Source organism: Chiloscyllium plagiosum, unplaced genomic scaffold (genome assembly GCF_037043375.1).
Source record: "Chiloscyllium plagiosum isolate Xiang-an unplaced genomic scaffold, Cpla_swu_hap1 HiC_scaffold_11, whole genome shotgun sequence".
In the NCBI taxonomy this organism is placed as follows: Eukaryota; Metazoa; Chordata; class Chondrichthyes; order Orectolobiformes; family Hemiscylliidae; genus Chiloscyllium; species Chiloscyllium plagiosum.
In genome coordinates this window covers 31268507-31291553 of record NW_028270149.1, presented here as the reverse complement: position 1 = coordinate 31291553, position 23047 = coordinate 31268507, and the positions used below count along the sequence as shown (strand labels likewise).

The 23047-nt window shown below is 37.8% G+C and overlaps 2 protein-coding genes across 5 annotated transcripts in view; one reads left to right on the top strand and one right to left on the bottom strand.

Moving 5' to 3' along the window:
* The window catches only part of LOC122557323 (pre-mRNA 3'-end-processing factor FIP1-like), a 48836-nt gene extending 28103 nt beyond the window's left edge, over window positions 1–20733 (top strand). Inside the window, exons 8-16 of one of the 3 annotated variants that reach the window (XM_087991962.1) lie at window positions 1048–1172; window positions 4226–4331; window positions 8610–8748; window positions 11530–11556; window positions 12478–12535; window positions 13290–13348; window positions 15609–15792; window positions 17373–17498; window positions 20338–20733. In XM_087991962.1, the coding sequence (XP_087848088.1) occupies window positions 1048–1172; window positions 4226–4331; window positions 8610–8748; window positions 11530–11556; window positions 12478–12535; window positions 13290–13348; window positions 15609–15792; window positions 17373–17498; window positions 20338–20470 (957 nt within the window). In that variant the 3' untranslated portion in view covers window positions 20471–20733. Of the gene's footprint in view, window positions 1–1047; window positions 1173–4213; window positions 4332–8609; window positions 8749–11529; window positions 11557–12477; window positions 12536–13289; window positions 13349–15608; window positions 15793–17372; window positions 17499–20337 lie in introns of all 3 variants that reach the window. The other 2 variants (XM_087991961.1, XM_087991960.1) reach the window with 2 other exon arrangements.
* Window positions 20734–20780: 47 nt separating this feature from the next.
* Window positions 20781–23047, bottom strand: part of lnx2b (ligand of numb-protein X 2b) — a 53844-nt gene continuing 51577 nt past the window's right edge. For both annotated transcript variants that reach the window (XM_087991958.1, XM_087991959.1), the window contains exon 10: window positions 20781–21919. In XM_087991958.1, coding sequence (XP_087848084.1) covers window positions 21784–21919 — 136 coding nt within the window. In that variant the 3' untranslated portion in view covers window positions 20781–21783. The remainder of the gene's footprint in view (window positions 21920–23047) is intronic.

The window sequence follows — 23047 nt, the reverse complement described above, 5'->3', positions numbered from 1 at the left end:
TAAGGATTTTATTTTCTGTTTGGAATGAGTTACCAAAATAAAACAAAACTCTTAATGTAGTTCAGAAGATACTTCGATCAGTCTGTTTTATTGATAGATAATGGCCATTCTGTTCTGTGGTGAGTTAATTGCGGTTATTTTGTTTGGAAATCTGAAGACATTTGAGCAGCGTCCTCATCATTACAGATACTGTGTGTGATGTAATACATGTCAGTAATTAATTCTCCAGTCAATATTCAGTTATGTTTAAGTAACATAATCTACAGGAATAAGGGCTTATCTAGTTTCCACACTTACTGGCATTCGTTAGTAATAAAATAACTTTCATTTCTGTGTAGCAGTGGGCGGCATGGTGGCACAGTGGTTAGCACTGCTGCCTCACAGCGCCAGAGACCTGGGTTCAATTCCCACCTCAGGCGACTGATTGATTGTGTGGAGTTTGCACGTTCTGCGTGGGTTTCCTCCGGGCACTCCGGTTTCCTCCCACAGTCCAAAGATGTGCAGGTCAGGTGAATTGGCCATGCTAAATTGCCCGTAGTGTTAGGTAAGGGGTGAATGTAGGGGTATGGGTGGGTTACGCTTCGGCGGGTCGGTGTGGACTTGTTGGGCCTGTTTCCACACTGTAATGTAATCTAATCTAATCTAATCATAATCTAATCAATTTCTGAGTCCCAGGAAACCTAAAATACTTTATTGCTAATTAGATACATTTGAGGTATATTTGCAGGTCTTTCAACTTGGTTTGATGGAAACAAGATTTGAGAGAGGAATGTTAATTAGACTACTCTTTGCTCTATGTTGAATAGCACCAGAGAAGCTTTCCACCTGAACTGGAATCCCTTTTAAACATCACCTCTGAAAAATAAAGTAGGCCCTCAGTACAGTTCTCAAGGAGCAGCCAAAACTAAATGCTAAAGTCTTGCTTGCTTATGTGTTCTTGAAACTGTTTAATGTTAACTTAATGTTTAAGTGTGATATGTGTGTTTTGCGCAAATTTTACAAAAGGCTTGTGTCTACTCATTGTTTCCAACCATCTCTTTTGCCTAGGTTCAGCAAGGGAAAGTGAGCAACATAGAGAAGGATCTGGAAAATAATTTACCCAAAATGGAATTGAAAGCTGATTTTACATCTCCTCCTGGTGGAAGGATGAAAGCAGGCCCACCGCCTAATAGGTAAGATGCATTGCTACTGACGATCAATACGTACTTGTGAAAGCTGAATAAACATAAAAACAAAATATAGTGAGTTTAGGTGGAACCCAGTCCAGTCCTAATTCTCCACAAAGAATAAAAGAACTGCAATTACTGAGGATCTAGAATAAAAATTAAATGCTGGAAAAACTCAGAAGCTCTCGCAGCAGCTAAGGACAGAGAAACAATGTTAATGCTTTGAGTTCAGTAGCTCTTCAGCAAAGGCCTGTAAAATAATTCTCTTCTGATGTCTTTTTTGTGAAGGTTGATTTTTGTTCAAGTGGTGGGGAGCTGTTGGCTTTGAACTTCCAATCTTATGATCTCCTAAAATGGAAGATAAGCACTCTTAGAATGAGGAATAGATGTGATACATCATTGGGTTGTGTCAGTAAAGGATGCTGATAGAAAATAGGGTTAAATCTTTCTTTCTGCTGTTTAAGACTTTTCCAAATTCTTGTGTATGTAGCACTTTATTTTTCTTGTAACCTTTTAATATTCTTTTGTTAAGTACATTAGTAGTTTCTTGGGAATTTTTCAGTGACCAATCACCATGTTAACCAAATTGTAAACAATAAATTTTACAATTTATCAAGCCAGGATTCACTATGGCTTCTGATTGCTCATTTGGGATTAAGGGCAGGATTTGGCTCGGCTGTGATATGCTCACAATTTAAAAGGTTTGCTGTGTAAGATCACTTAAATAGAATAAGGTAGTGGAAGTTGACTGGCACTCCAGCAAGGGTCAGATTGTTTAAGAAGGGAGAAAATTACGCAATAACTAATGTCACTTGTGGGATTAGATATTTTAATTTTGCAATTCTTTTCAAAACACCAAACACTTGCAACACAGGTGAAACTTTGAAATGTTGATGCTCAGAGGGACTTGAGTATACTTGTATAAGGAAGATAAAGTTAACATGAAGATAAAGCAAGCAGTAGGAAGCAGGTGGCATGTCAGCCTTTATTAAAAGTGGATTGAAGTACAAGGATAAAGGAATCTTGCTGCAATTGTACAGGGCTTTGGTCAGACCACATCTAAAATACTGAGTGTTGTTTGCGTCTCTGTAAGTAAGGCAAGATGTACATTCATTGGAGGTAGCTGAAAATGTGTTGCTGGAACAGCGCAGCAGGTCAGGCGGCATCCAGGGAACAGGAGAATCGACGTTTCGGGCATAAGCCCTTCTTCAGGAAAGAAGGGCTTATGCCCGAAACGTCGATTCTCCTGTTCCCTGGATGCTGCCTGACCTGCTGCGCTGTTCCAGCAACACATTTTCAGCTCTGATCTCCAGCATCTGCAGACCTCACTTTCTCCTCGAAGATTCATTGGAGGTAGTTCAGTGAAGGTGAGTCCCTTGCTGAGGGGATTGTCCTATGTTGAAAGGCTGAGTAAATTGAGTCTGTATCCACTGGGGTTCACATAAATTGGAGGTGGCCTAATTGAAACATTGAAGATTCTGAGCATGTTGACAGGGTTGATGCTGGTTGTTTCTACTGTAATTAGAACACAGCAGACTCAAGAAAAGGGGGAGATCATTTAGGACTGAGATGAAAAGAAATTTCTCTTCCATGGTATGTTGTGGGTGCTCTATCACTGGATATGGGATATGGGAAGTGGGCAAGAAAGTGGGAACCCAAGATCAGTCATGATCATTCTGAATGGCAACATCAGCTGAATGGGTGGTATCATCTGTTCCACTTCTTCCTTGTGTTGTTATTAGCCAAATGGATCCTTCGGGTGTGCTGATTTTTGTTAGGTGTTGTTTTCAATCAAGATCCATGATCACACTAATAGATTCTAATTTGGCATCCAAAATTTTTTTAATTCTGTGTCTTGCTTGTTGGACAAAAGTTAATGGTTGGGAATAACTAGTTTTGCAAGAAAGTTCTGTCGGGCAGCAAAGAATGTATGTATTCCGTGAATTGGCAAGCTGAATCAAATTGCAGGAATGACAGATGTCGTAATCATGTATGCCACAGTAGTTCTGTTCAAAGAGTGTGGCTGATCCAATGTTTTGGAACAGAGGCACCTGTTCTCTGCACTTTCAGTGATCCAGTAAATCTGGAATTGATGATATCCTTCATCTTGAATGTCAGCAAAAAATATTTTTGTTAAGTGGCAGTGACATGTTTGGAGGAATTGTTGGAAGTATCGTGTGTGACACATCTTGAGTTATAAAAGCAGTTTCCCTCCGATGAGGCATTTCGTGTACTTGTACTGTGTGGTTTATTTCCAGTCATTTTTCTCTAAGATGTTATCAGTTCAAGCTTAAGTAGAAATATTCAACTCATGAGAATCCATGGAATGAGTTGTGAACTCAGTTTTATTTGTTGTGTAGTGATTTTATTTTTAATAGTGACTTTACCATGAAAGCATATTTGATGAAGTTCAACTTTATTCGAGACTTTTTTTATATAACTTATTGCAACATATATGTATATATATATATATATATATATATGCCTAATCATGAAGCAATATCTACTTCTTTAAATTTTGAAATTCATTTGCTAAGTTGCATTTCTGTGTACGGTTTCTGTATGACCTGTGGAGCCCTGGGTATGATTTCTGTTCCTGATTCTTCTCAAAAATAATGATGTTGGAGGAGACTTTTAAGCTGTGCCATTTAATCCTGGTCATTACCTTGCCTTTTGATACATTTATCATACAGAGCAATACAATCATTTTTGGTTCTGAATGCTGCGAGGACAATTCAGTAAGATTGAAAACTAAATATTTGTTTTCTTTCTGAATTGTCTGGTTTAAAAGAAAAATGCTTCTCCCATTGCATTCCACACTTTCACTTAAGTGCTGTTGCAGGATTGTAAGGGATAAACATTTACCCAGATGACAGTTTGAATTGTAACTTGGTTTGCTACAGATGTGGCATTGTTGGAAAACCCGAGCTTATCAGCACCTCAGAATATTAAGTACAGCATTCAAAAAAAAACAAAATGGACTGATTCTTGCAGAACTTTTATGTGATCTAACTCTTTAGAACTATCAGATTTAATGTAATATTAAGTTTTTCCTCCAGAAAACTTGCTGGCGCGATTGACGTTATTAGTGGATACACTGGTTCCATCAGGAGGGTAGAAGGAAGGCGACGAGACAAACATGGAGGAGATGAGAGTGCAATTCAGGTAAAATCATTGCTTTGTATGTTAATCACAAAAACAAAATTGGGACATGTTTATGGTAAAAATGAGCAATCTTTTCAGAGACTGTGTAAAAGCTGATGGGTACAGCACATGTTCTTTCAATATCCTGTTCCATTGAATTGAAGGTAGTTAAAATGGAAATTTGAGATGGCCACAAGGAGTACTTAGTGCCCTTGAAACAGTGCTGCAGCAAGAAGTCAGAATTTTCAGCTTTGAGTGGAAGGAAATAGACAGGAAAAAACTGTTTACCCTGATCTGTACTGTAGGCATCTGTAATTGTAGTGGTTAAATAGTCTAGAGTTCATTTCCTGAAGGGTAGAGCTTCATCATATATACAAGAGGAATAGTATATTGTTTCCAGGTGACACATTAAGTAGTGATCTCTTTAGTTTGTTCAAGCAAGTGTAAAAGATTCTATGATAACAGTGTGGGACAGTGCACTGACTCAGTGGTTAGCATTGCTGTCTCAAAGTGCCAGGGACCCGGGTTCAATTCCACCCTTAGGCATCTGTCTATGTTGAGTTTACACATTCTCCCTGTGACTGCTCTGGGTTTTCTCTGGGTGCTCCTGTTTCTTCCCACGGTCCAAAGATGTGCAGGTTAGGTGGATTGGTCATGTGAAATTACCCACAGTATCCAGGGATGTGCAAGCTGGGTGGATTAGACATGAGGAAACGCAGGGTGACAGGGATAGGATGGAGGGGTGGATCTGGGTGGGATGCTTTTTGGAGGGTTGATGTAGATTTGATGGACTGAATGGCCTCTTTCCACATTCTAGGAATTCAATGATACTATGAACAATTCAAATAAGAGTCCTAGCCGGCATTTCTTTCTTTCTTTCTGTCTGTAGTTGCACAGTTTATCTTATAATACCAATGGGGCTTAAAAACTGTTATTGTTGGCTTTAGATAATCCTTTTGCTAGTCTACACCCAGGGTGTTTTGCACTGTCAATTGATAATCAGATGTCCTAGCCAATAGTATGATTTTTAGAACATTGCTCTTTAACTCTCAAGACAACTTCAAGTGCAATCCTTGTTTAATATGGAGCCATTTCACCGTAATCAGTTACTGGATAATTTAACGAAGGGAAATCTTTCCCTTTTCTAAATTAAAACCACTGAAGTGATTTGTAGTTTGTCCATCAAATTTTGAATGAAATCAGCAAGTTAGGCATAGTCCTGGTCTGTTTTCAGGAAAGGCTATCTCAAGTGATCTGCAGAAAGCCCTGTGACACTTTGTATCTAACTTTTCAAAATATGTTTGACAGAATGTCACACAATGGGCTCTTGGTTAAACTCAAAGCTGTGGTGATCACTGAGTAACCAGAGTATCACTTTGTGAAATGGTTGTAAGTTGTGAACAAGTAATCAAATAATTTACTGCCTAGGGCTCAATATTTGTTTAAATCTTTGAGTTTATACAAATGCTCTACTTTAAGAAACTTGATGCAAGGTAATTAGTTCTGCAGATGATGTCATTGTAGTGGTGGGCAGTTAATATTGAGGAAACAGCTCAAAAACCAAAAATGACTTGGGTCAGAAATGTGTAGACAGAATTATAGTGAATAACAAGATAGATACAAAGTAAAGCACCTAAGAATGAAGAATAGTGATTCATGTGCTCTATGAATTAGGGTTACATAAGTTCTAGCAAATCTATATAAAATCTAGGTGCTTTGGTAGTTGATGCTAAAATATCTAATATTAAATTATAATTAATGTTGTACGCAACATAAATCTGGTCAGAGAAAATTAGTGATCAGACTACAGTGCTGTGGTCTAATCATATTTTAAATATCGCATTCTAATCTGGTGCCAAAATTTCATTGGTGTGCTGGAGACAGTGCTGAGAAGAGTCATGAGGCTCATCTCTATTATCAAAGTTTTGACCGATGAGGAAAGGCACTCTAGAAATTGATCTTCAATAATATAGACAGGATATGTGAGTGAAAATTTTAAATGTAGAACTTCAAATTATATAAGTAGGAGAAGAGTCTGTTGGTTTCCATAATAAAAGATAAATTTAAGACTGGAAAATAGGGTATTTTTCACATAAGCTGATAATTTCTGATAGAAAGAAACAAAATCTGGGAAACATTTTAAACCAATTAAATTCTGTGGTGAGATACTCTGATCTTTTTGAATGGATTAATAAAATTGTGTCAAATGGCATTGTTCCTTGGTAACCATATTGTGACCTGGGCCACTTTGGTCTGTGTCGCTCAGTGGTTAATTGGGCAGTGCACTTTCCAGCTCAGTCATTAAAATAGCTGTAATGTCACAGACGTAATAGACAAATTGATTAAAGGAACCTGAGTGCATGTCAGAGAGCAAAACTTTACCAGAACTTCCATTCAAAATACACTTGGATTTTTGTTTATGAAGTCAAATATTTGAACTGAATGTGTTTCTCTCTAGAATTTCTTCCCTTATGTTACAATGCCATGTGGTACTTAGTTATTCAAACCACAGTGCTCAGGTTTGGTTCCATATCTGTCACCTGATGATTTCTGTTGGGTTGCAAATAGGTGAACCAAAGTTAGCCACTGAACCACAAAGGAAGGATTCCTGCTTTGGTTCTGAGCGATGGGATACCATCAATGCCCCACAGCCCGCTAACACTTGGGGGGGAAAATGGCCATGGGCACGATACCAGAAGGCTGATGATGAGTGGGAATCATTAGTCAGTTCTTTCACAACAAGCAGGGAGCAAATTTTTTTTCAATTTTTCTGCTCTGACTAATTTGTTTTATCTATTTGTTCTTTTGTTGGGGTATGATCTTCTGGAACAACAGTGTCTCAGTTGGCTGCCTTGAGTATTCAGAATTAGACTTCTGTTATCGTACAGGGATTTGAGTAGGGTTAGGAAGTGGACAGGCAAATGACAAATGCAGTTCAATACAGACTGATCTAAGATGATGAGCCTGGGGAAGATAAGTAAAACAGTGGGAATTCAAGTTTAAAGATTGAAGAATATACATCAGAGCACCTTGTCAATCTTTGGAATTGGGGAACAGAGTCCATTTACATTAAGCTCGTTCGTTGTCAAGTTTTGAAATGACTTGAAGTTATTATTGGTTGCGATGGTTATAATTGTCCAATATAAGTAAGACTTGATTCCTCCTAATGTCTAATCAATCATATCAAAAGGCATTAACTTTATTGCCTTGGGTGGAAGTACAATTTCTTTATACCTAATCCTTGATTGTTCTAGGTATAAGTGCTTTAGTCAATCTCTGTCCTTAGGAATTCATCCTTAGGTTTTCTTTACATAAAACTTTTGGTGGCAAATTTATTCTAATCATTGCTACCTTATTATTTGACTGGATCATTTACAAAGGATGTCCTGTATCCATTTATCTGCTGAAGCCAGATGAAGATCTCTGAGCTTCCCATGCCATGATTCTATCAGCTGATAAACATTTCAGTTCCAGTTTTTCAGCAAAGGAATGAAAATACAGTGGCTCTTGCAGCTTTTGCTGGAAATTTAGCTGTTTATGATCGATTTATTTCAAAACCTAGGTGTTAAAAATCTATAGTTATTGAAGACCAAATGCTTAAGTCATTCCTCAGCCTTTACTTAAAATGTATCACAAACAGGAATAAAAATGTTAGAATCAATTTTCATTGTTAGATTTTGTTAATAAGCAAAAGAAAATCTGATGTGGGGATTTTCCTGTAACCTTATATAAGAGTGTTAATGGATACCTTGTTGAAAAATACTAGGCTCTGCAGCAATACTAATGATGACTAGCAAGATTTTAGTCTGCATGACTAACTCCCGGGATAATGTTGAAATTTTATGGAGCGCTGATTTGGACTGGTCTTTGCAATTCACTTTGAGTCATTTTCAAACTGGAGAGGTTAGACTGCAAATGATGCTGTTGATTAAATACCTGAGCTTTAAAGAGCACTGAGGGAAATGTGCAATAAGACCCTATTGTACTTGGGGTTATAAATGAACCACAACTAATATTACCAAAATATTACCATGGTTGCCAATTTTATTAAGTTCAAATGAGAAAAATAATGAGACAAAAATAGATATGGCATTTTTACACGAAGTGGTAAATTGTGGAACAGAATGCCCAGCAACATTGTGAGGGTATATGCAAATTCAAGAAGGAGAAACGTACAACAGCCCAATGATCTTTTCAAACTTGTATCTTTTTAATTCTGTACTTTAGGAAATGTAATTCTGACACACAAGTGTAACTGACTGAACTATAAGAATATTTTCTTTTGTTGAGGATATTTAGGTTCTTGGAGACCATGGAAACAAAAGACCACCATTTCCAGCTCCCACAGGTCCTCCTCCTCCAATACCTGGACCACCCCCTCATTTCTTGCATCCACCCCCTCCTGTCAGCAGTGGACCACCACCCATGCACCCACCAGGTAAGATGCTTTGATTATGTTTACTTTTTTTGATAATTTATTTTAGTTTTATTTTGTGTTTGTAATAATAGTTAAAGAGTCAACAAGAGTAGAATACAGAGATGGGAAGGATATTGGAATTTCTGGTGTTAGTGATACCGCGTGTCGTTAAAGCAGTGTGTGACAATTACAGCTTCGGAAGTGTTGCAAATAGGATATTATTCAGCCAGAAATTGAGCTGGTATAATTTTAGCACTGTCCTCCTAGTTTACATCTATTAGTGAGCGACAGCAATGGCACAGTGATTTAGCCTTGCTGCCTCAGAGGACCAGGCACCCAGGTTTGATTCGCAATTTGGGTGACTGTCCATGTGGAGTTTGCACATTCTCCCCGTGTCTGTGTGGGTTTCCTCTGCGTGCTCAAGTTTCTTCCCACAGCCCACAGATTGCAGGTTAGGTGGATTAGCCATTCTAAGTTGGCCGTAGTGTCCAGGGATGGACAGGCCAGGTAGATTAGCCATGGGAAATGTAAGGTGGTAGGTGAATGGGTCTGGGTGGAATGCTCTTGAGAGGATCCTCAACCAGAGGCTCAAGGCAGACTTGATGTGGCGAATAGCCTCTTTCTGCACTGTAGGGATTCTATGATTGTATGAATTTTTGACAGATTGGTGTGAGGTACAAAAGACTTTCTGATTTGAGTGTGATCTACCGGATAAAAGGGATTAAGAGGGACTTATTGAAATATTTAAAGTGAGCCTGCCCCCTAATCTCATGATTTTTCCTTCATTAGTATTGTAGATTTTAGGAAAGCATCAATCTTGATTTTCCTTCATATATTCTGCAGCACCTATACATTTGGTTTGTTATGTGAACATGCAAATTACGAGCAGGAGTAGGTAATTGAACCTGTCAATTCGATAAGATCATGGCTGATTGGATTGTAACCTCAAATCCACATTCCTCTCTACCCCAATAAACTTTTACCCTTTGCTTAACAAGAATCTCTTTGCTTCTCCCACCTTTTCAGGAAGAGAGTTCTAAAACTCCTGACTCACTGACAGAAAGAAAATCACCTTATCTCTGTTTTAAATGGGTGACCCTTGATTTTTAAATGGTGACCTCTAGTTCTAGATTGTCATCGGAGGAAATCGAATCCATATCTATCTTGTCAAAATCACTCAGATCTTACATAATTTAATCAAGGTAACTCCTACTCTTCTAAAGTCAGCTGCTGCAAATCTTATCTGTCATAATATTCCATCAATTCGAGGTATTATAACAACAGATTTCAGTTTATTGCCAATTATAAGGCATAAACTAAATGAGCTGTATATACAAGTGTAGACGTTCTTATTCAACATTTGTACTCAGTCAGTCCATTGTTTATTGTAAATGGTGGGAAGCTTGCATGTCCATCCTGGATCTAGATTTATTTACACTCTGATCCACACCATAAAATGCTTCTTTCAGTATGGCATCAGAGTGGTTAAGGTGAAGATAGATTCCATGAGTAGGTGCAGGATAAATGTGCTATCCGGTGTTATCCTGTTTTTAATTTCTAGTTTGTACTGAATGTTAAGGGTTCAGTAATTAGATAGTATTACCCCTGAATTATGAGTATTTGCTGGAAAGTGAGTAGTGAGGGAGAGGCTGTCTGGTTTGGGTTTAATGATACTGTGTCACATAAACTGCCAACAGTTGGTCCAAATAATGGTGTCCTCTGCATGGTTATAAAGGACGGATGAATTTGGAATTCGCTTCCTTTTAATTAGGAAATAATTCATTTCCACCATAGTTATTCTACAGATTTATCTTGACACTGCATAATGATTCAATAGATTAAATATAGAATTGCAACAAAATGATGCAACCAGGTTTTTCTTTTTTTTGGGGCAAGGAAGAAGGTGGACTATAAACTTGTTCCTGAGAGTTACCTTCACCCAGTGGGTCAAAATGTTAATTTGATGCCTCCTGGGCTTGTATTTATATCTACCCGTTTTCTTCCAACAACAGGATCAGGCCAGAGAAGCTTACCAGTTTATTTCCCTTGCTTCAATTGTTGGTTTTCCTCAAACTGAAGATCAATAGATTAGTTAAATTCTTCCTAAGATTCTCATAACAAATGGTGAATAATAAACGGATTTTTAAAAAAAAAACCCATTTATTCAGCTGGGCTAAAATCTTCGGGTGGTATACAGGAACTAACAGAAGTGAGGAGGACATAGTTAGCATTCATCTAAACGGAGATACAAATACAGCATAAAGTAATCAGTGCAGGCTTCAAATTGGCGAAGTTGCTTAGAAAATGAAACCCAGAGTGTAGTTTGTGGGAAATAATTTGTTTCCATGGATGATCTTTTTGGGATGTTGAAACAAATAACTTGTGCACAATGGTACATCTTTTTACATTCATGTCTTCATTCAGTGACATTAAAATCAAGGAAGTGCAAAATGGAGTAGGTGTAAAGCATCCTACCTGTAGCTATATTTATGTCAAATAGATCAGATAAAAATGGGACCTCTCTTTGCTGCACCCTGATCAACAAAATGACCAGTCATTCAGTGGATAATTGCAACAGTAATCCAGTGTTTTAGCAATGTAACTATGTTGTTGGTGCCTGTTTACTGTAACTTAGCAACCCTATCATTAGTTTAAATTTCTTTCCCTGCCACGGGATGGTTCAGAAGGAACCACTCTTCCAGGTAATTGGAGAACATTTTTATTAAACTCAATGTTCATAGTCACCTAATATTTTAATGCAGTTGGTTTGTTTAAAGCTCGTGAAACTTGTTGTATTCACAGGAATGCCGCCACCTGGGCCTCTTCCAGGTAATTGTACTTTTGATTTATATCTATGAATGTAAGAAATGCTCTTGGTTGAAGAACCTATGGATTTATAATTTTAATGGCACAGTTTTACGCACAGTTTTACTGTGCATTTAGCAATAAATCCTTTTGCGCAGAAATCTAGTGGTCTGTAATAATTTCCCAAATATTGATAACAAGACCAAAGAAGTGCTTTCATTTAGCACTAACTGTTTCAAATGTAGGTACTATTTGGATCACTTTTAATTATTTGATAGAAATTGTTTTTTCTAACTGAGTGAATTTCACCAGGATTCAGAAGCCGCTGATCAGAACTGAATGTATTGCAAAATTTAAAGCTGCATACGTAAAGTTCTACTTTCCTGATGTGAGCATAATGTAAGTGGCAGATATAGATGTGTTTGCCACATGTGCCACACTTTGCTGATAACTCATCACCTTTTGTATTATAATAGGGAATCTAAGTTGCTACCACCATGATTGTTTCTTCATGCATGAAGAAACAATGTAACTAATTTTGCAATGAACTTTCTGACAAGAGGAGCTGTTGTTCATGTTTCCCTTCCTTAATGCTGAAGTCACTTTGACATTCTTGTTGGTGCTAACACAGCTCTGATCAGGGAATCAAACTTTGAACCTTTTTAGTTTGTATTGCTATACCAGTTGCAGGATTAATATTGGGACATGGGTCGAGATATATCCAAACAGGTATCCATTGTGTTGTTTCTGCGAGAGATGTGTTTGAGATCAATTATGATGTGTTGAACGTTGCTGACCAAAGATGAAATTCAGTACTGTATATGTTTAGCAGCATGAAATACTGCGAAAGATAACCTTTGCAATCTTGATTGTTCTACATTATTGTACTATTTTGAATTTTATTCAGACATGTAAAATGAACTGAACTCTGCTTTCTTTTTTCAGCATTATTTCCACCACCAGTTGTGCCCCCTCCATCATTACTTATGCCAACCATAGACGGGTAAGAAACAACGTGTCACTAACTTGATTGTATGATAACAGTGAAGAGGAAACTGGTATTTTAAGAAATCTTCCTTATATTCCATATATTCCAAAGTACTTGACAACCAATAAGTTATTTTTGTAACTGTTGTAATGTAGGAAATTTGGATTTTCAAAAAGATTTCAATCATGCACTGTATTATAGACTGTGTTTTAAAGTACAAGCATGTGGAATTGGCAAATAACAGAACGAATAGAAAGCTGCCTTGGAAAGTGGGGTTCAACAGGAATTCTTGTTGGGGCCTATGTTCACAATTAAGATAAAATGATTTGAACATGGTGATTATGAGCACAATTTCAGAATTACAGACACATCAGGAGGTAAAGCTAAAATTGAGGAAGAACTCCACATAATTGTAAGACATATATAATCTTGCAGAATGGTTGTGCAGCTGAGAAACTAATTTCAATATAAGCAGGTGTGGATAGTGCTCTTCCATAGGAAGGTTAAGGAGACCACATACTGCCTGGATAATAAGAATAACTAGGAGATCTTGGGTATACAACACAAAACGTAGTGAAGCAAGTTTAAAAACAGAGCAAGTGAATCTGGAGCTCTCGGAGAGCTGGAGTTCAGGAATAAAATTAAAAAGCCCTTTTATATAATTACATTTTATTATGTAAGAAATGGAGACAAGTGATCATTTTGACACTGTTTTTGTTAGTGTAAGTAATACAACTTGTGCCTAATGAAGAATTTCTGACTTTTCCAGTGGTCCACCTCCAGGCTATGACAACAGGCCACCTCCTTTATTCCCCTATAGTACTGCAGGTAATTGTTCGTCAGTTCTACTGGAAATTCATCTTTTAATCTAAGTAAAACATTAATTGGCTGGCAGCACAATTTATCAGAATCTTTGATAAAATTCATGGAGATTCTTCGGGGCATCAGGAGATGAGTTACTTATTGTCTATTCCTAGCTTCTAACCAGCCACCACAGTACGTACTTTTTAAAGTTTTATTTTGGTTTGTTAGTCTTTTCTGCTTTGTTGCTGAAGGTTGATTCATGCTGAAGTATAGTTAAATTGGTACCAGATGCCCTCTAGTACTTTATGCAAGTGGCCATTCTACACATGCCTGGATGATGAATGTTGGGAAGCTGTACATATGTAAGATATGTCATATATAAGCCTGATCCTATTTTCACTGAACATACATGCAAGTGCTTTTTCAGTAAAGGTCAGATACCATTAATAGATATGAGGAATGGGTACTCTGCTTGATTGATCACCCTGTCCTCAATCTTTTCTTCATCTAAGAAGCAGTGAGGCCAGAACACAAGGGTTTTAATTAGTAAACTTTCACATTTTATCTTTTTATAATTTTACATAGTGTTTAATTTATACATTAAGATTAGATTTTAAATTTTAAACCTGGACAAAATAAATTTAATTCCAAATGTGAGGTAAGACTGACTGTCCTTGACATCAAGGCTGCACTTGACTAAGTGTGGCTTCAAGGAGTCCTAGGCAAAACTGAAGTCATTGAAAAGCAGGTGTGGGAAAGCTCTCTGCTGGTTGGAGTCACTTAGGAAAATGGCTGAGGTTATTGGAAGTCAGTCAACTCAGCTGCAGGACAGCTCTGTAGGCATTCCTCAGGGTAGCTATCTTCGATAGCTTCATAATGACTTTCCTCCATCATTTAGGTCAGAAGTGGGGATGTTCAGCACCATTTGCAACTCCTCTGATACTGAAGCAGTCTGATGCAACATGATCTAGACAATAGTTTGCCTAAATATGGACAAGTAGTCAAGCCACACAAATGCCAGGCAATGACCATCTCCAATAAGAGACATCTACTACCCCTTGATATTCAATGGCATTACAATTACTGAAATCTTCACTACGAACATGAAGGGAGTTACCGTCGGCTGGAAATTGATCTGGATTCACCATATCAATGCAGTGGCTGGTTAGAGGCTAGAAACATGCAGTGAGTAACTCACCTCCTGACTCCCCAAAGATTGCCCATCATTTACAAGGCACAAGTCGGAGTATGATGGAATACTCCCCACTTACCTGGATTAGTCCAGCTACACAAACACTCAAACTTGACACCGTTCAGGACAAAGCAGCCCGCTTGATTGGCAACATATACACAACCATTCAGTCATTCCTCCACAGATGCTCAGTGGCAGCAATCTACAAATTTGCCAGAGACCCTAAGACAATACCTTCCAAACTCACAACCAGTTCCATCTAGAAGGACAACAGCAGCAGAACATTGAGAACTCCAGAACTGCAAGTTCCCCTTCAAGCAGTTATCCTGGCTTGGAAGTATATGACCATTCCTTCACTGTCACTGGGTCAAAATCCTGTAATTCGCTCCCTAATGGCATTGTGGGTCAACCTACAGCACAAATCTGTAGCAGTTCAAGATGGTAGTTCACCACCATCTTCTCAAGGGCAACTAGGAACGAGCAATAAATGCTGGCCACCCAATGATGCCAACATCCCATGAGTGAATTTTTTAAAAAAGCAATACTTGAAGTATTGCAATCAAGCTCAATATTGGACATAATGAAGAGTGTATCATTAATTGGACTGTAAATGGCAGAGCTGCAAATGAAGGACAAAATCTAAATTGTGTACAGGTTTATTGATAGTATACTTAAGTTTCTGTCATACCTTGGGCATCACAGATCAGATTTGTTTATTGCAACAAGTTTAGTGCTGACTTAAGTCCCTTGAAAGAAAGACCTTTTGATTATCTGCATTTATTGTCAAATATCCAATTACTTTATTTGAAAGTTCTTTTGTTTTGACAGTTATGGTAGGTCAGAAGAACTAGTTATATTATCAGACCTTTCATTAAACATCCAATATATCCAAGGAAGATCAGTTCAGTTGCAAGCTGAGTATGTTTAAGCTAAAGGTTCAGTGCTGAAATACTTATTTTCCTTAGGTTCTCAGGTATTCTTCTAGTTTGTCACCCGTGGGCTCAGTGTTATAAATAATGTTCCTCTTTTAGTAATGGGAGCTTATATCTAATCCCCAGCTCATCTGCTTTGATTATTTTTCTTTTCCCCCAGACTCTGGACTAATTGGTTATCCTGCTATCTCTACAACACACACGTCCTGGATGAACACAGTTGAGAAAAGTACCAACAGCCACTGGGAATACCAAGGGCATCGGCGAGAAAGAGAGCGAGAACATGATCGAGACAGAAATCGTGAGCGAGATCGTGGCCCAACACCAACAACATCTGAATACAGGTGAGTGAATGCCTTGATTATAAGAAAAATAATGGATACTGGAAATCTAAAATAATAATAAGAGATATTTGCAGAAAGCATGTAGAGAAAATTATGATAAATCATTGAGAGTTGCTGAGCTAAATAGCTCCTTTTATAATGATTTCTCTTCCTCACCCCCATAGTGCTGTAAGCAAGGTTCTATCCTCGGCCCTAATTCTCATTTACATATCCTTGGAAACACAGAATTAGGCCTTACAGTATTGCAAAGGTGGGCGATAGGGTAACATGTCAGCAAAGATTGCAAATCGATTAACATACAATCGGAATAAACAGGTATGGTCTGGCTGGCTAGCAGGAGGTAATGAACGAGGTGCCACAAGGATCAGTACTTGTGCCTCAACTTGAAACAGTGACATGCAACCACAATTAAAATGAAATCAATATAGCTTGAATTCCTTTATGTCTGAGGGTTTGCAGTTGCTGTGACTAAATAATGAACGGCCAAGCTAGATTCTTCCTGTTTCAAAAATAGCTGAATCATTTTAGAATGCTGATTTAAGTAATCACACACTTGATCAAAAATTAATTCATCCGGCTATTTTGATTGTTCCTTATTCAATACTGTAGTTGTGTTTGTGTTAACTAACCCTTAAAAAAAAAGGCTGAAGCACAGGAGTGGAATGTGTTGATACTAATTTAATGTTAAGCATAGTGAACAGAAGGAGGCAAATGCTCTGCCTTTTGGAAGCAATATATTTTCAATCAGTTGATCAGAGATCCCTCAATAGTTTTTGTGTTCTCAAGCTTGGAGTGAGCATCTTGAGATGATTAATAAAGGCAACAGGGCTTTGTGACTATGTTAAGATGTTCAAGAGGTTCTGCAAAATATAGAAACTAGGAGCAGGAGTAGACCATTCAGTCTTTGTGCCATTCAGTATGATCATGGCTGATCCTTTATCTCAGTGCCATATTCCTACTTCTTATATCCCTTGATGTTTTGTGTTTCTCTTTCTTGAATATATTCATTGATATCACCTACGCAAATTTCTCTGTTAGAGAATTCCACAGGTTCTTACCCTTTCGGTAATATTTCCTCATTTCAGTCCAAAATGGCATATGTTGAGACAGCATCCCCTCACTCTAGACTCTCCAAACAGGGAAGGCATTCTTCTGGCATCTAGTCTGTCCCTCCCTGTTAGAATTTTTATACATTTAAATCATATGCCCTTATCATCCCATTTGAACACAGTCAAGCTAATCTCTCTTCACAGGACAGCTCTGCTATCCCTGGTATCAGCATAGTGAATTTCCACTGCGCTCCCTCAATAGCAAGTATATTTTTTCTTAGATAGGGAGACCAAAACTGCACACAATACTCCAAGTATGGCCTCTCCATGGCCCTGCATAACTTCTGTAAGACATCCTACTTCAGACCTCAAATCTTTTTGTAATGAAGACCGGTTTTCAAATTTGCTTTCCTAATAGTTTGCTGCAGGATAACTAAGGTCCCTTGCCATTAAATAAAAGCAAACTTTTGCCATAGATCATAGTCCACCGACTTTATGCAGTGAAGATAATGCTTATTGCTTTTTTTTCAGTAGCAGAGAACGTAACTATGACAGAGACTATCATCGGAGCAGAGATCGCAGTAGAGACCGAGAAGATCGCCACAGGGAACGGCGGCACAAAGACAAAGATGATTCCAAGCACAAGTCCTCGAGGCGGTATGCACTTTATATCTAGTGACATTTCATCTTAACTATGAGTCAGCCAATGAGTGGTATGGTAAGTCCTGTTGCTATAAAGGTTAAGTGTAGCAAGGAGTTCTCGCAGCATCAGGCTTTAAATAATTTTTAATCAACTTGTTTGGGCAACTTATGACACATTTCTCGAGGCAGGCTGAAGTTCTGCCCCAGATGTTGGGACAGAAGACCCTGCACAATAGGAGTCCCAAAAATCAGTCTTTATTGACAACTCCTGGGGTTTTATAATTAAGGAATGAAGGAAAATAACACTTGTATCATACTCCTAAGAAAGAATATCTTAGACCACTTCATTAGGAGAAAACAGCACATATCAATGAGAAAATGATGGAAGTTTATACAATGGAAGGAAAAAAAAACACAATGCACAAATTATTAGGCTACAATACTTGAAAACAAGGAGAGGGATGGCATGGAGCAAAATTGATTTGGAAAGGAAAATGTAGTTCATAACAATGATCCCTCTACCTTTTTTTTTCTCTATTGAAGTGTGGATTAAATTTTGTTTTATTTCAGTATCCTGGCAATTATGGATATAAGCCACAGTAGAAACACATTAAACTGTCATGTAAGAATTTTCTTACACACGTTAAATGCATTCTATCCACACTAAAATTCATTTTTGAAATAAAACAGTCTGATGAGCTTCCTTTCCTTGATGTGCTGGCTGAGAAATCCAAAAATGGATAATCTACTGTTTCCTGCAAGCCTATTCACTAGTGAATATATGCATTGGGATTCCTACAGCCCCACCCCAAGATTAGCCTCATTGGTAGACTTATAAATAGGACCTAAGCCATTTACTCTTAGTTAGCTTTGATATGCATTATTTTGGTATTAAGCTATTCTTCAGGATAATGCCTACCATGATCAGATCATTGCTGTGAAACTGTACGTTACTTCAGCTGTTTGCAATAGGCAAAGTACTGAACTATCCTGTGCATTGCAAAACTTGAAACATTATACCTGATGTTACATCTGCTTCTGTGATTGGACAATTTGAGTATTTAGCTTTGCACTTGTGATGCCAATGCTATGGGCCAAATGTTAGAAAGGGGATTAGAATGGTTAAGTGCTTGATTTTGACAAGCACAGTTTCAAAGGGCTTTTTTGTGCTTTAGACCTGACATTAAAACTTGGTAATCATTAGGAACAGTGGAAAGCCATTTAGCCCTTCAAGCCTGTTCCATCATTCTTAATGTAAACACTGCCAGAAACTATATAGAGGAACCTCTATTATCCAAACAAGATCACAAGGTCTTGGCTAAACTGTGTTATCCTGCATTCGATTATCCAAACAAAATATTTCCCATCCATATCGTTCAGATAACCGAGGTTCCTCTGTAGCTGAATTTAGTTTTATACCATATTAAAGTGCTTTACAGCAATTTCTCATGAAGCACTCCTGATATGTTCCTAAAAACAAAGGCTAAATGAAAACATGAACGAATGAGCGAATGTTTTGTCCTGTAATGTTTACATTTAAAGCAAATTGGCTACCTTCAACCTAACTGGCTCAAGATTCCTCTTACTAATTTTTGACATAACTCAAAGTAACTTCTTGCTTGCTGTTTTCTGTCACTCTCCTCCCAAACCTTCGCACTTGCTACTTCTCCAAACTATAGCTATTTCTGTGAATCCTCAAAAACACAAGAATCAGGAGACAGCAACTCAGCCCTTTGAGCCTGCTCTGCCATTTACTATGACCACGGCTAATCTCATCTTGATCTTTCTTAATTCCACTTTCCGACTTGTTGTCCATAAATTTTTAATTCAGAATGGGCTGAAAGGTTATCTCTGTTATATTTATTCAATATGCTGGCATCCACCATATTCTGTGGTAATGAATTCTGCCGATTCATGCATGACCTGAGATAAGTAATTCTTCATGTGTTTTAAATTTGCCACCCTTTAGCCTAAAACAAGACCTCTTGTTTTCCCTTGTAGGGTAATCTAGAACATCTGCTCTATGTCTATTTTATCAATCGCCTTTAGCATATTTAAATATCTCAATTAATGTCCTCTTATTCTAAACTCTACCAAGTATAGACCAAACTGCTTGTTCTCTCTCTTCATGTTCCCAGCTCACACTAGACCCTCACCAGCAATGTGAGTAGCTGCATTTCTGCAGAGGACATCCAAAACTTGTGCTGCAAATAAACTTCTCCGAAGAGCTCTCGGTCCCTCAAACGGCAGCACCTTTTATCCACCCTCTCCCACTTTGAGCCTGTCCTCTTTTCCTGCACTGTTACTGGTCACCCTTCACTAACACTAGCTACAGCATACCAATAATGAATGCTATGCAATGCAACAAAAAGGAGTTTGTGCTTTACAGCGTTAACCATAATTTTGCCAAGTTATTTTTGACCGGAGGTGGTTTCACGGGAATTTCCAGGTACCTCAGTCACGCAGTCATTATTCATGTCTGGGTTAAAACAGTGAACGGCAGCTGGTTATTTGACTGAACAACCTTGTTGTTTTTAATCTGATATTCACAGATCACTGCAGAGAAAAAGCCCTGTGCATTTTGAAAGTGCTGTTTTCACAGTGCGAAAGGGATTTTGCTCAATTCACTAATTGAACAGCAATAGCATTTCATTTATTGGAAATTGTGTGTAGTTTTTCCTTTTCCACCATTACTTCTAGGGAAGGGCTGAGAGAACCCTGGGAAATGGGTAACTTCCTGGGATTTTTGTGCTTCAAAGTTTCAGTAGACTCACAGGAACCACCCTGAAGCATTCACCCATGCTTGTAGCTCACTGTTCTGTATACAAGTTTTACTGTTGACTTATTTTCACAGCAAACAACACGAGAGTGAGGAAGGAGAAAGTCACAGACGTCACAAACACAAGAAAAATAAACGAAACAAAGAGGACAAAGAAGTTGGGGATGAAGGTGCTGCAGAGACCGAGGGAACTGAAACTAAAGACTAACTGCTGAGTTGGTAGTCTTCATTGGAGAATACTACTCCTGATGAACAGTTAGCTCTGATGTTTTGGATCATTTCCTATTGAAGTTGCATTCACAGCACCTTTAAAAACAAAAAAAAACTAAATGGACAGTAATGCTGAAGATGGCCTCTGCATAATATTACAATGTGAAGCCTGATCCCACCTTTCTACGTATTTACACTTGTCTTTTTTTTGTAAAATGTGCTTGTAAAACAAAAAAAATTAAAACAGTTTTTCTAAATCTAGTTTATATTCAATGCACATTTAAGTTCAGAAATTACCAAGTCAAACATTGCAGATTAAGATTTTTATATTTAAAAAATCAGACATTTTCTAAAGCTTACATTTATGGTTCATAAATCAGTTGTACAACCTCAACCAATTTTCTTAGGTTTCATAATTTAACTTACAGCAGCATTTTAAAGTCTCCAGTGCAAAAACATTTTTCCACAGATGTAAACAGGAACCATATTAAATTGCAACAACCTGGAGGATTATATAATGCAAACTTGCAGTTTTAAGAAAATACAGCAGTGATTTTTCTGCCGAATGAAAAATTTTAATTCTAGCAAACTTAAACTAGAGATTACAGTATTTACTTTTCTCCCCATTTGTTTCTCAGCTGATTCATTTCCAGGCTACCAGGTACCAATGCCCACTTTGTTGGAATGTTCCATGTGGCTTTAGCACAGAAGTTCTTCAATAACTCAAATTGCCTACAGAGGTTAAAGCAGCATCCTGTAGTATCCAAAAACCAGATAAAATTGGAGATCGGTGAACTGCTACAAGATCCAAGGAAAGGATAATCTGAATAGGAGTCCTGACATTGTCAATAGTCATGTGCAAGTTTAGGTTTCTGCCCCAAGAGAAAATTTTTGCTTTGGCTATAGCCATACTATTAGAAATGCTTCATCCTGCCCTCGGAAGCAGCCCAACTATGACATCCTTGTATATGATCATCTGTATGACCACAAAATTACATTAACAAATTGACTCAGATTGTTGAATGTGGGAACTCATACACTGGACATCTGTTTGGAAATTATGGTCAGCCTTTGACTTTTATCCCACCACCCCATGATTCACTCATTGCATTTTTAAACTATTTGGTATTTTGCTGGAGTAAAGTGAAATCACAGGTCTGTATTTTTAAAAAAAGTTTGACAAATGCACTTTGGTAATCTCGTATTTTTCTACTTGACCACATAATGAGGTGGTTTCTTGTTTTCTAAGTTGTACTGTGCCATTTCATTATTTAAGTTTTGAAGGAAAATGTCTCATCAGTTCACTTTCTTTCACACATTACTTCCTGGCCATGAGACGACAGTAAGAGTGACTCTGTTCCTCTGTTCTTTTAGCATTGGAATTACAGCTGAATTGCTCATGCCTGCAGTGGAAACTCCATTTACAGCTACAATCTCATCCCCGCATCTGTAAGACAAAATATGTAAAACAATGCTGTCAAGAGGAATTGAATCTTGAGTAAAGATTATTTAGTGATAGTTAATTCAAAGATAGTTGCTCTGGCAGGCATTCAGTTCTTCAAGCCTGTTCAACAATTAGACTCTAGCTGATCTGTACCTCAATTCCATCAATCAATCTCAGTTCATACATTTATCAGCTTGATCTAGCGTTATTTGCTTTTTTTAAATTTAGAATTGGAGGAGAGGCAACGTTCCATGTTTTCACGGCCCTTTGCTTTGAAAAAGTACTTTTGTCATACCCAACAGTCCAGCTTTTCTGTCCTTATGACTATATAATATCCTCTTGGTCGGGATTCTGCTATTGCCATCTACCCTCAAATTATTTTGAATCATTAGTTCAATTAGCCCTTCCTATTCAAGTATAAATCTAGTCATAGTAAACTAATTACCTGAATGGATACAATTTCTCCTGTTTCCAGCATGATCACAATGAAAAGAAGCATTCAGTTCAACATGTTATTCCATTTTCATAAGAATTTTGTACTTTTTGCCAATGTCTGGGTTTGCACTTACATTAGAATGTAGCCTTCTATGAAATGAAATAAAGCCTAGTCCTTTATTGTACATATAGTGGAATGAAGTGAAAAGGGAAATGAGTCTTTTCTTTCCAAGTGCGCTGTCTGATATGCTGAGTGTTTCCAAAGTTTGGTGTACCACAGTTTTCTTTTAACCTTCTACCAGATTGTACCCTTTCCAGTCTAGACAAGTATTCTTGACAACAGAGTAAGACTAGTCTGACTCATACAGCATGGAAACAGACCCTTTCGTCCAACTCATCCATGCTGACCAAGTTTCCCAAACTAAACTAGTCTCCTTTATCTGTGTATTGCCCATATTCCTCTAAATCTTTCTTATTCATTACCTATCCATGTTGTAACTCTACCTTTGCATACCACTTCCTCTGGCAGTTTGTTCAGTGCAGATCCAGCCTCTTGTTATAACTCAAATCCTCCAGTCCCAGCAAATCCTGGGGTAAATTTTTTCTGAACTCTCTCCAATTTAATAATATCCTTCCTGTAGCTAGGCATCAAGAACTATATACAGTATTTCAAAAGTGGCCTCACCAAGATCCTGT